A 17828-nucleotide genomic window follows, 5' to 3' on the forward strand; every position below is an offset into this window, starting at 1 on the left:
GCCCCTCCCTGAGCCTGGTTCTGCCGGAGGTTTCTTCCTGTTAAAAGGGAGTTTTTCCTTCCCACTGTCGCCAAAGTGCTTGCTCATAGGGGGTCATATGATTGTTGGGTTTTTCTCTGTATCTATGAAGCGCCTTGAGGCGACTTTTGTTGTGATTTGGCGCTATATAAATAAAATTGAATTGAATTGAATTGAATTAAAGCATCTTTCTTTCAGCTTAACGAGTGAACCGTCAGCTCGTTCAAACACACGTTAAAGTCCGTTTGGCTCGACACCACCGAACAGAGGCAGCAATATAACATAGCTAACATTAACATTGCAGTGAATCCTGCTTGTGCCGTGATATTCAGGACTGCAAACCGAGCAGCATCACTGACTTTCAGCTTGTTGTGTTTGTGGATATATGACTGACTTTAATTATCCACAAAATCATCACATTCTCTGTAAGATTAAAGTCAACTATTGTACGGTGTATATTTTACAGTAAAGACTTTAAAACCAAGTTAATGCTGAAACCACAAACATCAACAATGTCACATAACTTTGCCGACATGTGGCCAACGGTAATGTTTTAATGTTCTTCATTATTAAACATTCGCACATAAATAAGTGACATTTTTCAGTACTTACTTTTGAAAGTCTACTCTTCAGCAGCGCCGCTTCAGCTGTCTGCCATATTTTTCGGCAAAATTATCCACACCTGCAACCGCACCACAAATTTGAAGAAAATGACGCCGCATTTGGAGTACACATTTGGACAGTAGCGATCCTAGCCTGTTTGGCGCCCTGGGCTAACACTCCCTCTAGTGAGGGAGGCTTTCAAACATCTCTGAATATATTTGATACATACTGTAGATGTACTTTAGAGTTAGATATCACAGTTTGTCACTCATAAATACAGTCTGTGAGCAGCTATTAGTTAAAATAGCTTTCTAGAAATACCAATTTCTTCAGCAGCCTCAGGAACTATATCCTCCTCTAGGTCTTCTTTATGACGGGCATTCAGCACCACTTTGTTGCGTCTGCACTGGACACCAGACGTTCAAACTCTGCAAACTTAATTAGCTTTACAGACTGGTGGTTGGAGGAGCAGCAGTTGGTGTACAGGGAGAAGAGCAGAGAAAGAACAAAACCCTGAACGAAGCCGGTGCTGATGGTCCGGGATTCCAAGACATTCTTCCCCATCCTCACATGTTTCCTATCCGTCAGGACAGGAAGCCACATGGAGATCATCAGAGTTACATCAGGGCTGTATGAATCTGATCAATATATAAATTCATGTTCCTTTCATTGGCTCAGTTTTTAAAGCAGCTGTTTTTATGGAATGACAGAAACATGAGAGATGCTCAATCTCTTTAATATTTTATACACTGAGTACTATTGGATGTCCACTTATTCAGCCGAGATAGAAAAATTACATTAAGAAAGAGAAATCAAACATTTGCATTCACTTTAATGTGCTCAGGACATGCTTGTTGAACACGGAAATGTAAAGGTTGTGAACGGAGCTTCAGAGAGACACAGGTTTTTCACAGCGAGTTTTAGTTAGCGGAAAAATAAAAATAAGATGGCGATCCAGGAATGATTGTACCTTCCATCTTAAACCTCCTAAGATCCAAATTCTTCCATCACATACATTTTTAATTTCACTTTGATATTTGGGCTGATTGTTTTAACATTCATTGGGTCCCGAAGAATCACCAGTTTTTGTTTTTACCTGATTTTTGTTTCTAGGAAAAACGAGAGAGCCACATATGAGGATACTTTTACATTTTGATAACATAGAGCCAGTATAATGTCCTTGTGAGTGGATATTAGGCCGTTGAGGAGCAAAATGTAATATTTTGGTCAAGACAACCAAAAATGTGATGTCCAAATATATGGATGCCAGGTCCTAGGAGGTTAAGGGACTTTACAGTTTACAAGGAATCATTTGGAACAGTTCAAAACATCAACTGATTGACTCCATGAATCTGACAACGTGTTTCTCAGTCAAAGAGACAGACATGTACAGACTGAACTATCTGTTCAACAATCAGAGTGTTTCCCTAACAGGAGGGAGTGCACACAGAGACATCGAACCTCCAGACCAGACTCTAAACCCAGGATAAAGAGGTTCAGTGAATGTGGTGTTGAAGGTGTGGAGGTGGATCAGAGTGTCAGAGGAGATAGCGTAGAAGGACAGAGTACCAGCAGGACAGTCCACATACACTGCTACTCTGTTAGAGACAGAGGAGGAGGAGGAGGAGATGGATGTTTGTCTGTTATTGTGCCAGACAGAACGAGGACGATCATCGGAGCACAACAGACTCCAGGAATGATCATTCCTTCCAAACAAACAGTTAGAGCTTCGTCCTTTCTTTCTGATTCTTCTGTAACTCACTGATATCTCAACTCTTCCTCTCCATTCAACCTCCCAGTAACAGCGACCAATCAAACCATCTCTACACAGCAGCTGAGGATAAAGATCAAATCTGTCTGGATGATTAGGATATGACTGAACCGCCTTCACATATGTCATCTTCCTGTTGTTGTCAGACATTTTGAGGTTTGTGTGTACTGTGTTTGTGTCGATTGTGAGTTGACAGGAATCTGATGGAGAGAACAAACACAATCCAGCTGCAGTTATTGATCCATCATCTGTTCATTGACTGACAGTTTGATGATGACTCATGACATCAGAGATGTGAATGAGTGATGTGACAGTTTGAAGATGGTTAAATGAGTGCTGCTGTGTTTTTATGAACCACATTAAAAACCTACTTACACTTCCTCAGACCTGGTCTCAACCACTGGACTCCAGCAGGCTCCACTCTGGAAAAAAAGAGGGGCGAGACCAGCACAGTTCTCTTTCAGCATGCACACATGGACATTACATGGTATCCATACATGCATCAAACTGCTGAGGATTTCGACTGATCCTGGATCGGTCAGTACCCCACTGTATTGAATGAAATATGACTGATTCCAAGTATCGTGTGTAAAAAAAAATTTTTTTAAAAAGTAAGTATCTTTCTTTACTCGGTTATTTACACTAAAGAATGTGATAACCTAAACATTAAAGTTCATCACAGGCCCACACACTGAGATTAGTACTTACTCCTTGACTCTCACCATTCTCTGGAACACAAATTTGGGGTGATCGGGACCAGTGATGGGAATACCAATGTTAAATTGTGGCATTACTAAACCCTAGTGTGGGCTTAGGTCAGGTTACCTGACATCACTTCAAAAAAACTTTAGGAAGGACATATCACAGTTCTGGATCGGTGACCCAGTATTATGGGTTTTTGGATCATTATTATTATCATCATTATTATTATTATTGATCTTGGATTTTTACCTAGGGTTTGGGTTCTGTTTTGTATTTCTTGCTCTCCAGTTCTTCTTGGTTTGCAATTTCTTGTTCTTAGGTTTTGGTAACTATGTCCTTGTGTTTAGTGTAGGTTTAGTTCAGTGTCAAGTTTTTGCATGTCGTGTTTCAGTTTTTACTTTGCACGTCAGTTTCTCATGTCTTGGTTTCTAGTTTCTAGTCTAATTAGTTTTCTGTTCTTTTTGCTGACCAGCATTAAAAGCTGAGTTTTGAGATACATTTTGGGTCTTTCTTTTCTGCCTTCTGCACACAGACCATGACAGGCCAGTCGCTTTCTTTCCAGGCTCCTTAAAATGGTTAAGAGCATATATTTTGATTCTGATTCTCTGTTAGTTCAATAAAACTTTGATTCAATTTTATCTGCCGTATTTTTTGCACTATGAGGCGCACTTAAAATCCTTTAATGATCTCAAAAATCGACAGCGCGCCTTATGTATGAACTCTGGTTGTGCTTACTGACCTCGAACTGAATTTGTGTGGTACACGGCATGCAGAAATCTGTCAAAAAATGTTCTAGTACAACTTTGGTAAGCTATGAAGGCGCACTGCTTGATGGACTGCCAAAGCATTACAGCTACTGTAGTCAGGAGTCTTGCGGAGTAATCTGGGTCAAAAAATCCATCTCCTTCAGGTCCCAAAGGCAAATGAACACTGTGGCATCACTGAGAGTTAAAAATTGTCTAAATTCTTTCATAGTTAATAAAATGATCAGTGTTGCTGCTTTACTAAGTGTAACAACTAAGTTTAACATCCAGGAATCCATGAAAACATAATTTATGAAATTTAATGGAGTTACAAGTTAGCAGGAAGTTAGTTTCGACCTAAACATGACATAATATGTTCTGACTGAGAGATTTCTGAAAAAATTAAAAAATACAGCTCTGCCCATGGCACAAATACAGTAATATAGTGTATTCTGTTAATTGCTTGGAGGACTGCCGCACACTCCTTCAGCTTGGGCTTCGGGGATTGTGACAATTAGTATAACTCAGTGATGTTGATTCAGTTTATTAAGTCTAGTTACATCTGTAACCCTCAACCTGCTGCCCCAGCACGCAACATCATGGGTCAACCACCACATGGGGGGTGGCTGTAGATCAGGAGGTAGAGAAGGTCATGTGCTGATCGGAAGGTTGGTGGTTTGATCCCTGACTCCCCCAGTCTGCATGCCAAGTCTCCTTGGGCAAGATACTTACCCCCACCTACTTTCTGATACACCCATTGAAGTATGAATGTGTATGAATGTGAATGTTAGAAAGAACTGGCAAGTATACAAAACAGTGCTTGTGTGAATGGGTGAATGTGGTGTGTTGTATAAAGCGCTTTGAGTACTCCAGGAGAGTAGAAAAGCACTATACAAGAATCAGGTAATGGTAATTTACCATTTACGATTTGCTGGCCAACCTGAATAACACTCGGAAGTGCAGTCACAAGATTACCAAGCTGGACAGCGGGAACCCAATCCCTGCCCCACAAATGAAGAATCTTCAAGTGGTGTTTACATCCTGCCCCACGGCTGCAGAACAACAGGTGAGTTTACCCTGTCTTCTGCTGTCTCGGAGGCTGTCTGAAAGCTGGGAAGCGTATTTTAATTGGGGCCCCTAATTGGGAAAAACTTCCTTTTAACAGGAAGAAACCTCCGGCAGAACTGGGCTCAGGGAGGGGTGACCATTTGCCGCAACTATTTGGGGTGAGCATAGGAAGACAGGACAAAAGACATACTGTGGAAGAGAGCCAGAAATTAATAACAAGTATGATTCAGTGCAGATAGGTCTGTTCACACATAACGAGTGAGAAAGGTGACTAAAGAAGAAATACTCAGTGCATCATGGGAATCCCCCAGCAGCCTACACCTATTGCAGAATTACTAAGGGAGGATTAAAGGTTACCTGATCCAGACCTAACCATAGAACAGCACCAAGCAGGACAGACAAAGAGTGGTGCGCTCAGCCGAACGCATCATTTGATCAGAGCTTCCTGACCTGCTGTCCATCTACACCAAGTGGTGCAAGAACAAAGCCAGGAAGATTATCATGGACCTCTCCCATCCCAACAGTGGACTCTTCTCACTGTTGAGGTCTGGGAAGTGCTTCCGCTCCCTTCAGGCCAAACCAGAGAGAATGAGGAGGAGCTTCTTCCCCCAGGATATTCAGGCCCTGAACCAGGTGTAGGACTGGAGTTGCATACAATACGTCACTGCACGCACTCTGTTTATTTGCTCACTTCTTATAATTTCTCTCTTAAATTGTTATTTGCACATAATTTTTTAATTTAAATTTCTAAATTTTGTCATAATTTGTAAATCTGCAAATCTGTAAATTCTTCACTGTTGTTTAATGGTTGTGGTTTGCACAGCAGTAAGCATTTCACCACATGTCGTACTGTGTATGTTTGTGTGTGTGACAAATTAAATTTTAAAATTTGCAGTTGTCTGCAAAATTATCCATACATAACTAGTAGATTTTTTCAGTGTCAACCATGTGCATGGAATAGTAAGGCAAAATAATAAGGCAAAATAGTGAATAAATAAATTACTATTATTATGTCAAATGATCTAATTTAATAATGTTATTTAATAACAAAATAAAATAAAAATAGACATTTAGCAAGATTGATATTTACAGTTTCTCCTCATTATCTTTAACTGTTGTTGGTCATTTTTTAAAAGAAAAATAATCTTGATCTGACCTGATAATTGTTGAGTTTGGAGTCTTCAGTATGTTCAATGCTGAATCCTGCAGGTTGTTGTTACTCAGATCAAGCTCTCTGAGACTAGATGATTGTGTGCGGATAACTAAGTACAGAGCTTCACAGCTTGAATCTGACAGGTTACAGCCATTTAGCCTAAAAAATTTTTTAAACAGAAATAAAAAAAAACCCCCACTGGTGTTAAAGTACATTTACAGTGCAACTAGATTTGGCAATATTAAATGTTTTTCCTGTTGATTCATCAATTCTGTCTTAATCATTTAGCCACATTAGCCATGTTAGATTTTTGAATAAAAAACACAAAGATAGAAAAGCACATGGATAAAGTTCAGCCTCTTGGTGATATTTTTTTCCTGAATCGTTGACAAAAATGTAAATATCACTTGATCTGACCTTAGAATTTCCAGTTTGCAGTGTTGATTTGCTACTCCAACACACAGAAGTTTCACTCCTGAATCCTGTAGGTCATTATTACTCAGGTCCAACTCTCTCAGACAAGAGGACTGGGAGCTCACAACTGAGGACAGATCTTCACAGCTTGTCTCTGTCAGGTTACAGTCAGTAAGTCTGAAAATTATGAACGCAAAGACAAATAACACAGTCATTAATATGTATTCATTTTGCAACAAGGAGTCACTAGATTTGGCAATATTTTTTTTCTGTTTGTTAATGAATTCTGACTTGAGTATTAGTTAGAAATTTAAAATTTTTACTAAGATCACAAAGACACAAAAGCACACGGATAAATTTAGCTTCCTCGTATTTTTTTTTTTCTAACAATCACTGACAAAAAATTAAACATCACTTGATCTGACCTTAGTGTTTCTATTTTGCAGTGTTGACTTGCGACTCCAACACACAGAACCTTCACTCCTGAATCCTTTAGGTCATTGTTGCTCAGGTCCAGCTGTCTCAGATTAGAGGACTGAGAGCTCACAACTGAGGACAGAGTTTCACAGCTTCTCTCTGAGAGGTTACAGCCACTCAGTCTGATAAGACAATAATAGGAAACAAGACAAAATCATTCGTTTTTCTGAGAGATATCAGAGGATTTATTTATAGCGATAGCTTCGGGTAGGGTTGATCGGCACAGCTTCAACTCAGTCATTCTTAAATAACCTCCTATTGATTCATACAATGAGGAGCAGCCTCAGCCATACCAGATTAGAATCTGAAAAACCAATGAAACACAAGTTTCCATCGTACACATTTGCTGTGCCATGCTATTCAACTCAGAATTACACAAAGTGCAAAGCACTTAAGCTTTTCAACCCCACTGCCCCTTGTACAAGGGGTGAGCATTCCATTTCTCACTTGCTTTTTATGCAACATTCTACCATTTGTAAAAAGCTGTTGTCTGGTGTTGGTTTTTTTGTTTTTTCCAAAACCAACCTTTGACAAGAAAGCCTAATTTCTCAGATGCAATACTAAATACCAGCCAAAAGAAGAAAAAAAAAAACCAAAAAACTTTTTTGGGTTTTATATTTTTTTGGGTCTGACTTCGTGATTGCAAAGAAATATTCAATATGATTTGGCAATGTGTCTGCTATGCACTGAGATAGACTGGTGACACGTCCAGGGTGTACCTTGCCTCTCGCCCTATGGTTGCTGGGATAGGCTCCAGTTCGCAGTTTGTGAGCAAAGTACTCTAATAGGATGATGGCACTAAAAGGACATTAAGATAAAATGGGGCCTAATTATTCAAGACCTTGTATGTGAGGAGCAGGATTTTAAATTGTGGATTTAACAGGGAGACAATGAAGAGAACCCAATAGAGGAGAAATCTGCTCTCTCTTTCTAGTCCTAAGTACTCTTGCTGCAGCACTTTGGATTAATTGAAAGCTTTTTTGAGTTTTTTGAGATGCTGATAATAACAAATCGCAGTAGTCTAGGATAGAACCCAAGACATGCTTGGGTTTGGGAACGGATGGCCCGTCTGGGGGTACTGATGGCTGGATCTGGGAATATAGATTATGTTTAGGAAGTGTGAGTGTGTGCACATTGTTGATTTTCGTCTGGCCTCATGCTGAGTGAGGCCATTTGTATGTGTGTGATTGCAGGTGGGAAGGCATGCTTTTGTCTGTGTCTAAATCTCTTTTAGAACAATTCAGGCTCCCCCCAGGTTTGGGGGCCCAATTCTCCATGCCACACTCTCTGCAGTTGGTTTGTGGCCCTTCCCGCCAGTGCATAAGTGGTTTGATGTGAGGGGCTTGGTTCTGGGGAGTAAATAAAAAAAAAATCCTAATAAAGGTCTAATAAAATTTGACATACATAATTCCGTTTGCTACACTGCCACCAGACACAACACACACACACACACACACGTTGCAGTTAAAGGGTAAAAGGCTATTAAACTGCAACTACTGTGTCTGCTACGGTGAAATACATCTTACAGAGCTCTGTTGGAGGCTTGTACCACTGGAAGCAGCCTCTGAAAAGCCTCCTCTGAAGCAGAGTACTTCTTCAGGTCAAACGCTTCCAGTTCTTCGTCTGATGATAGTAAGATGAAGACCAGAGCTGACCACTGAGCAGGAGATGGTTTATCTGTGGAGAGACTTCCTGATCTCAGGGACTGTTGGATCTCCTCCACTAGAGAACGATCATTCAGTTCATTGAGACAGTGGAGCAGATTAATGCTTTTCTCTGCAGACAGATTCTCATTAAGCTTCTTCTTGATGTACTGGACTGTTTCCTGATTGGTTTCTGAAATACATCCTGTCTCTGTCAATAGGCCTCGTAGGAGCTTCTGATTGGTCTGCAGTGAAAGACCCAGAAGGAAGCGCAGGAACAAGTCCAGGTTTCCATTTGAACTCTGTAAGGCCTTGTCCACAGCAGTCTGGTAGAACAGAGTCCCTGCAGAGTCTTTTGTTTCAGAATTCTGGGATGTTGTTTGTTGTTCTTCCAGCAGATTGAGTCCAGAGTTGATGAAGGTCAGATGGACATGAAGAGCAGCCAGAAACTCCTGAACACTCAGATGGATGAAGCAGAACACCTTGTCCTGGTACAATCCTCTCTCCTCTTTAAAGATCTGTGTGAACACTCCTGAGTACACTGAGGCTGCTCTGATATCGATGCCACACTCTGTCAGGTCTGATTCATAGAAGATGAGGTTTCCTGTCTGCAGCTGATCAAAGGCCAGTTTTCCCAGAGACTCAATCATCTTTCTGCTCTCCAGACTCCAGTGTGGATCTAGCTCAGCTCCTCCATCATACTTAACCTTCTTCATTTTGGCCTGAACCACCAGGAAGTGGATGTACATCTCAGTCAGGGTCTTGGGCAGCTCTCCTACCTCTCTGGTTTTCAGCACATCCTCCAGAACTGTAGCAGTGATCCAGCAGAAGACTGGGATGTGGCACATGATGTGAAGGCTTCGTGATGTCTTGATGTGGGAGATGATCCTGCTGGCCTGCTCCTCATCTCTGAATCTCTTCCTGAAGTACTCCTCCTTCTGTGGGTCAGTGAACCCTCTGACCTCTGTCACCCTGCCAAGCCACTGTGGAGGGATCTGATTGGCTGCTGCAGGTCGTGTGGTTATCCAGAGATGAGCAGAGGGAAGCAGTTTCCCCCTGATCAGGTTTATCAGCAGCACATCCACTGAGGTGGACTTTCTAGGGTCAGTTAGGATTGTAGTTTTGTGGAAGTTCAGAGGAGGTCGACACTCATCCAGACCATCAAAGATGAACACAACCTGGAAGTCTTCAAAGCTGCAGATTCCTGCTTCTTTGGTTTCAGTAAAGAAGTGATGAACAAGTTCCACCAAGCTGAACTTTTCCTCTTTCAGCACATTCAGCTCTCTGAAAGTGAATGGAAATATGAACTGGATGTCCTGGTTGGCTTTGTCTTCAGCCCAGTCCAGGGTGTATTTCTGTGTTAAGACTGTTTTCCCGATGCCAGCCCATCCTTTTGTCAGCACTGTTCTGATTGGTTCATCTCTTCCAGGTGAGGCTTTAAAGATGTCCTCTTGTCTGATTGTTGTTTCTGGTCTGTCTGGTTTCCTGGATGCTGTTTCAATCTGTCTGACCTCATGTTCATCATTGACCTCTGCAGTCCCTCCCTCTGTGATGTAGAGCTCTGTGTAGATCTGATTCAGGAGGGTTGGGTTTCCTGCTTTAGCGATCCCCTCAAACACACACTGGAACTTCTTCTTCAGAGCAGATTTATGGTTAAGTTGACAAACTTCAGCCAGATGTTCTGAAAAATCAGCCAAAAAAAAAATATCAGTTCATTTTTTACAAATTCCAGATGACAGCTTTGTTTAAACCAATGTTATCCATCTCCTCAAAGACGAAAAAATGTTCTAGTTAATCAGGAGCTAGAGAAATCCTCTTACTGTTCTGCAGACAGTCAGCCAGCTCCTCCTGCTTCATTCTCCTTAAGAAGTCCACTGTGATCTTCACAAATCCCTCTATGCTGCTCCTCCTCTGCTCATCATCCTCCCGCTGACTCTCTATGCATTCTGGGTAATCTGGACTCAGAACCTTCCGCATCTTTTTCAGCTCGTTCTTCACAAAAGTGATGATGTTGTCCTCCAGCAGCTGGAACAGAATACATTATGAATGAGCCAATCAACTGAAATCATGGAGCCAAACATCAGATCCATGTTGGACACACTGACAATCCACTGGTCTACAAAGAGCATCATGGAGATGACTGTGAACAGAATAGATGTGAAAGTAGTTGTTGTACATGTACAGACCATAAATATGGAGTCCAGGTCTGTTTGATGCTTCTGGGCAGACTGACCACTGGGAACCTCCGAGCTCTCCTGATCCACTCTGTGGAGGAATCATGAAAAATTATTTCACATCAACTATGTCCCCAGAGAGACAAACAAAGTGGCAGACAGAAGTTTCTAGTGCACATTTTATCCCCAAAACATTATTAAAATTTGACACCATAGTTCGCTGCTCTTCCACCTTGCGAGCCAAGTGACTACTGACTAAAAGTTAGAGAGCAATGGCAACCATTTTGCCATCTTTTAAAAAAATAAATAAAACCCAAGTCCTTATTTGTTATTTTCTTAAGTTTTCTGTTCATGCTTGAGTTCTGATTTCTGCTACATTTTAATATCATTACAGTACTTCAACATGATGTTTGTTGTGTTATTTAATTTCTTTTTCTTTTTTAGTTCCTGTTGAGTTGGTGATGGTGTAATTTCCTATTTTGAGTTCATTTTGAGTTCATTACTTTCATGTGTAATTCTTCAGTGCTCATTGTCTTGACCTTTCGTGCTAGTCCATTGGTTCCCCTGTTCTTTGATTTTATGTTGCATCTTGTTTATTGTTAGTCTTTGTGGAGCAGGGAAATTATTTTACTGCTATTGTTAAATAATCATCATTATTACCATTGCATTAATAATATAATCTGGAGTTTATATTGCATTCAGGGGTTGAACAGTGTGTGTCTTTCAGAAAGGCTAAAAGTAACAGGACAGGAAACAGGCTTGGAGAGTTTTGCAGAAGTGAAAGTTATTTTGAGCAGCAGGCTAAGACGAGGCTTTAACAATGTAACAGATAGCTTTAAGAAGGCCTTAAGATGTTATGCATACAGTTATTATGTTGACCTTGTATTTCAGGTGCAGTTATGACTATTTTATACACAATGCATATCTGTGCTTATTAAAGAGTTGGAGCTCGGTCAATTAATTGGGGGTTGGAAGCTTTGTTCGGCGCGATGTCCGGACAATCTATTGTGCAAGTGACTTGGAGCCATAGAAGGAATTGCAGTACATGCTTACAAAACACTTATATATCAGGTCATTTTATATTAAGCTTTTAAGTAGAGGTTCTTGGTTAAAACATTTATTTAGTAGAAGACATACATATAGTCTCAGTGAGCCTCTGGTCTGGTGAAAGGTCAGAAGTGCAACAGGTGAATTGAGAAAGAGCATGTGAGGTCAACATACACACACACATGAGTTAGATTTATTTAGAGGAGAGATTAGTCATGTCTCGGTAAGAAAGAGGAACAATTCACTTTAAGACAAGAACGGAAAGTACCGGCCATGAAAATAGAAGATGATCTTCTGGGTTAAAAGTCATTGTGGTGTTGATCTGATCTATGTATAAAATGTATCTGTGACGCATGAAGGGGCGTCAGTAAATCAAACCCTGATGCTATAAAATATCTGTTCATGCTTTGATTAAGTTGAAGACTACTTGCTGTCGGCGTGCAGAGTTTTCTTCCCACACGTGTGTTCATTAAAAATCATTGTTTGACCAAGACCTTCTGGACCATGGGTGGTTTGTACTCTCCTTCCTCAATTTTGAACCTTAACATTTGGGGGCTTCGTCCGGTGGTTGAGGAGGGAGGATTGGAGGTGTAGATGGAGAAATTTGGTCTTAGGTGGTCTGACGGGCAGACATGAATTCCAGTGGTCGAAGTGAGTGGGCATAAGCCGGCTTATCCAAAAGGTAAGGCACTACCTGTTGAATTATTTCCAAAGTGTGCCAAATTGGACATGATAAAATTTAAGTCTACTCACTGAAGTTACTGGTGGATGTCTGTTTTGATTTTGATGAAAAATCTCATGAGTTGAAGCAGTTAGAGTTCTGCTAAGAAGAAATGAAAGCAGTTAAGAGTCTGATAAGAAAAGTTTAAATACTGGGTTGAAGTCCCAAAGAAATTGAGTTCGAGTCTCAAGTAGTTTGGTAGGGAATTGGTTATTTTGTTGGTTAGAGTCCAAATTTGGTCATAAGAGTGGACCTGAGCGGTCAAATTGACCACTAGGTTGCATCTGCCTCAGTCATACACTTGTGTTGGGTGTTGATTGTTGTTTCAAAGTATTATAAATTATTCTAGGACGGCAGTTCGAGTCTGCTAGGAAGCGCAGTTCTCGGAGGTAATGCTCCCTCCCGGCCAAGGACGCTTGGCCCTGACCTATCGGCGAATAGGGTTAGTACGGTTGGCAACCGGGGAGAACTTGGGAACCTCCAAAATAGCTAGGAGTTAGAGTCTCCTTACCGTTTGGAACGGTAGTCTGCGCTTTTTTGGTCAGAAGAAGTTGGACTTCGGGCGTGTAACTTTAACTTAAAATTTCGGGGTAAGCCTTGGCTGTGTAATGCCAAAAATAGAGCTTCAGGCAAAGTTTGGGTTGGTTGACGCTTTTAAATTGAGTTAGGGATTTTAGAGATGAGGCCAGAAACAGTAGAGTCTGATACTGGTTAATTGGTCGCAAAAAACTCAGGGAGTTTATCCGCTGGGCGGTTATTTTAAATTTGTCTAAATTGTGTAGGCGCTAAAGCTGACAGATCTGACAGTGGTTGTAAATATAAGATGTCTTTGTAATATAAAATAAGAGATCTCTGTGTGAAAGGAGTCTGAGGCAATGCTGGAGCTATTTTTAGACGGTGTGTGTGTGAGTGAAAATGCAAATGAGTAAGCAGCGAACTGTTTAAACCACAGTTGGTTTTACAAATACTGCTGCAAACATTGTTGAGTGTGTGTTTAAGATGCCATTTATGTTTATTAGAGGACTATAAATAAAGTTTTGAGTTGCCGTAGTGGATGTATAGTAATTGACTGAGTTTGGATGTAGATATATAAATATATTGAGTGCCCTGTATATACTTAAGACTAACACATTACTTTCAGTAGTGACTTTTCTCCAGCATTAGTTGCTGGTGTGGTTTATTTTTTCAATTTCTTGTGTGTGCGGTGAGAATTAATGGAGGTTTCAATTTTTCGTTTGTTTGTTTTTGACTTGCTCTTTCTGATTATGACAAGCATGTCTAAAATACTCTTAGGAAAGTTTGTTTTGAGTTATATTCCTCAACTCTGGTCACAGTTTAAGTGTGTGAATGCGGTGACTAGAAGGTTTTGAATGATGAATAAAGGTGTGAGAGGTATTTCTTTGGTGATGTAAAGTAGGATGTTTAAAGTTTGAAAGTGTTTTTAATTTAAGAGATGCATGAGTGATGTTATAAGAGTTTGAGTTTTTTTTTCTTTCAGTTTAAAAACACATAAGTACATACACTTGGTACACCCGTTTACTCTTTTACTTTATTAAAACAGACGGTGTATTTGAGTCTGAATTTCAGTAATTGTATGTTGATATGGTAATTTAGTTTATGTTAGGTGAAGGAGATGTCCATCTCTGCGTCTTGCAGGATTGAAAGTGAGCACGTTGAAGGTTGTGATGTGAATGCTGTGAGTACTCGATTTGAATGATTCTGTGTGATTTGAACAAAATAATAAATAACTAATAATTATAACTCATAGGCGAGTGTGTGAACAGAGGAAGTCTGCAGAGTGTGTGTGCGTGAAATAAGGGCGTATTGTTTTTACGTCAAGATTTAGTAGAACTAAAGTAGAACGTTACAAACAAACAGATAAAAAGTAAAATGAAGAGAGAAAATAACTGACAATTACATTAATGAATAGAAAACACACATACACAAAGTGCCATATGTGAAATTATTCGAGGAAAGAATCAAAAGTGAGATAGTTTAATATAAGATGCAATGAAGGAAGCAGCTTACACTCCTTTAATTTCCAGAGCCAGTGTGTTCCCTCCCCTGCCCACTTGGGCCCCGTATCAGGCGAGTATGGAAGGCTGGATAGCCCATGACGGGTAAGATCCCACCTCGAAACCCTGGGACAACCTAAGGCAGGCACAGTCACGATTACTCGGCCTCACTCAGTCCCGGTGAGCTCAGACTCACGGGTGAGATGAAGTGAAGAAGACGGGACCTTAAGGGTAAAGCCGCTGGGCTAAGGCGAAGGGGGTAAGTGGCAAGTGGAGCCCTAGCTTCTGGCTGAGGACAAGGAATGCTGCTATTTAAGGTAGGAAATCAGAATTTGGGTTAGTAAATTTGGGGAGGAGAAAATTGACTGTTTAAAGGCAAAATTATGAAGGAGTCTGACACACTGCAAAAGCAACATATGCAAATTCACACACACAAACAGAAAATGCATTAACCTTATAAAGACAAGACAAGCTCATGGAGTTTAATGCATAGACACTGATTAAACCTGGCTAAGAACACAAACATATGCAATGAAGAACAGCTTGCTATTTTGTATGAATGATACAATGGTGTGAATGTTTAATAAAATACATTTGAGTTTGTAATTGAGGAATAGAAGAAGCCATATGACAAAGGGAGTGAGTTATGTAAACAAAAAGTGATTAAAGTAGTTTTAAAAGAGTGACTTAGGAGTGCTCTCTCGTACTGAGTGATCAAGTAGTGATCACTGTAGAAAGAAATAAAATGATTTAATGAGTTGGTAATGTTTAAACATATGTTTCTGTTGTTACAGCAACTCATTGAGAGATGACTCAGTATGCAAATTAGTTGGAGTGAGTGGTGACGAAGGAACTTCCTGTGTGTGTGTGACTGAGGAAGTGACTTTCAGAAGAGGAAGCATAGCAGAGAAGAGAAGTACAGATTTGGGTAGGAAATTTATAGTTTAGTGATTATATGTTGTCATAAGGGGGTTTTATGCTGAATTTAAGTATGTTAAAGGGGGTGATTTTTGTGTGCAAATTGTGTGGTTTTAATGAGACTTTCGGTGTATTGAGGAGGTGAAATTATGTGGTGGCAAAACTTTTGTGTGTTTAAGGTTGTTGAGGTTGTTGTGGTGATGGGTTGATTCTGTCAGTTAGGTTCGGGTTGTTGTTGTTTTTGTTTTTAATAGAGGGAGTTTTAGGAAACATCGACATGTCTAAAATTGGGCCCATTATTTTGTAACAGTGCACTTAAAGAAAACCTGTCAGGTGATTTTGTTTTGTGTTTTGTGAGCTAACAATCAGCTCTATTTTTTCATTTCTGTTTTAAGCAGGCCTGCAACAGTGAATAACGGCGCTGAAAATTCTCGGGAAGAGCAAATATAAGGGGGGCTTTCCAGATTACAATTGGCTGAGGAGAAAGCTACCTGTAAAAAGGATTTTATGCGAGTCAATCCAGTCCAAAAGCATAAAGAAATATTTTCCTATGGAAAATAAAAATGACTGAGCTCATTTTGCTGAGGGTGAAGAATCTGACGCGGGAAGCTCCACTATTAGCAAAAATATGGAGTGAATGTGTGAGTGAATGTGAGGATGAATAAATGTGGACAAACAATTTGTTTTTACCAGAGAAAATTTCTGTTTTGTTTTATTAAGTGGGGTTAGATTATGGGATTATAGTATATTGTTGGGAGAATGCCAAATGCTAAAGGGGAAATATTTTTTGATGTAACTCAGTTACCATTAATTGAAGAAACACATGACTGATAACTGTTCTGTTTTAAGTTTATTTTTATGACATAGATTGGATCATGAGTGGGGAAACTGAGCATTTTTAAGTTTTGTATAGTATCTTGACACATGAAATGTATCAAGATAAAGGGGGGTTTAGGGTTTAATAATTTAATTGTTTAATAATTTAGGATCATTTTAGGACCTTTTGGGTTTTTGATCATTTGGATATGGTAAAACTGAAACTGTTATTTTTAAGTTAAGGTTAAAGGATTAAAGTGAACTTGTCACGGTTTGCGGGGCAAGCCGTGTGGAGTTGTAGAAAAGGACCCAAAAGGCGGCAGCTCTGGTGCAGGTGAATATTTATTTACAACGGGGGGCACAAAACAGCACTGGTGGAAAAACAAGAAACCGGAAACCTAAACTGGGTAAGCTAATAACACAAACCAGAAACGAGGATGCAGGGAGGTCCGGGGAAATACACAAGAGACGCAGGGAGACCGAGGGGAAACAACACAGACGAACCAGCAACTACCATAACAGAAGACACAACTTAAATACACCCAGAGAACACAGGGAGATTACGCACGGGGAGAACACAGACATAACAGGCTGGGGGAAACATGGAATAAACACAAAGAGAGACGAGAGCTCATAAATACACAGAGGGGCACAAGGGGGTAAGAGTCACAAAGGGAAAAACACTTAGGGAACACCACAACAGGACACCTCAGAAAACCTGGCCTAAATAAGGAGTGAAAATACAAGGAACCAAGAATACTGGGCCAACATGGCCCAGGACCATGACAGAACTGAATCCTGTTTAGAAGATACAATACCAGGGTTTTTCAAAGCTGTGCACAAATCTTAGAGGGAAATTGTGGGACACGTTGACAAAAAGATATCCTTAGGGGAAAATTAGTGAGGGTTGAAGGAGGAGAACAGGTTTGATTTCTTTTTTGATTTCTAGAAGTAGTGGTTATAATGTAGGCTTACACAGACAGATATTACACAGAAACACACATGACAGTATTGATTCCAGGCAAAAGGCCTCAAATTCATTTAGCTTTTTGACTGAACTTAAAGAAGGACCAAAGAGGAAGGAAAGCATATATTTTGGTTAAGTCTGATAAACTAGAATTAGAAGGCATTGTTACATTAAAATGAGCAAAATGAAATAAAAGGCTATACCAAAAACAGGTGATAACATAGGAAATGTGAGGTTTTAAAATGAAGTTAGTGTTAACACACAGGAGTTGTTTCAAGGCAGCATTTAGCTATGATGAAATGTATACAGGAGTAATTGCTTATATGCTTAAACTTAATTGATTAAAGTGGTTGTTTTTCTTTTGGAGCTTTTAGTAGAATAGGCTGGTTCTAATGATTTTTTGTTAAAAAGGTGGACAGTTTGTGTACAGGATGTTGATGATCAGATAGGGAAAAATAGAGCGAGCAACCGGACGTGAAACCAGCGCTTAAAGAATTTTAAAGGGATGAGGAACGTTGAAGAATATATATAAATATAAGTCAATAAGTTAAGAAGATAATTAGGATCATGCTTTTGAT

The 17828-nt window shown here is 40.0% G+C and overlaps 1 protein-coding gene across 1 annotated transcript in view; it reads right to left on the bottom strand.

Annotated features, from left to right (window-relative positions):
- Positions 1–1341: 1341 nt before the first annotated feature.
- LOC309703477 (protein NLRC3-like) overlaps positions 1342–17828 on the bottom strand; it is a 31147-nt gene continuing 14660 nt past the window's right edge. The window contains exons 5-12 of the mRNA XM_082528334.1: positions 10779–10857; positions 10413–10617; positions 8476–10273; positions 6898–7071; positions 6476–6649; positions 6062–6217; positions 2768–2814; positions 1342–2592 (exon numbers count right to left, since the gene is read on the bottom strand). Coding sequence (XP_082384460.1) covers positions 2036–2592; positions 2768–2814; positions 6062–6217; positions 6476–6649; positions 6898–7071; positions 8476–10273; positions 10413–10617; positions 10779–10857 — 3190 coding nt within the window. The 3' untranslated portion in view covers positions 1342–2035. The remainder of the gene's footprint in view (positions 2593–2767; positions 2815–6061; positions 6218–6475; positions 6650–6897; positions 7072–8475; positions 10274–10412; positions 10618–10778; positions 10858–17828) is intronic.

Source organism: Aulonocara stuartgranti (assembly GCF_965226115.1).
Source record: "Aulonocara stuartgranti genome assembly, chromosome: 3".
Lineage (NCBI taxonomy): Eukaryota > Metazoa > Chordata > Actinopteri > Cichliformes > Cichlidae > Aulonocara > Aulonocara stuartgranti.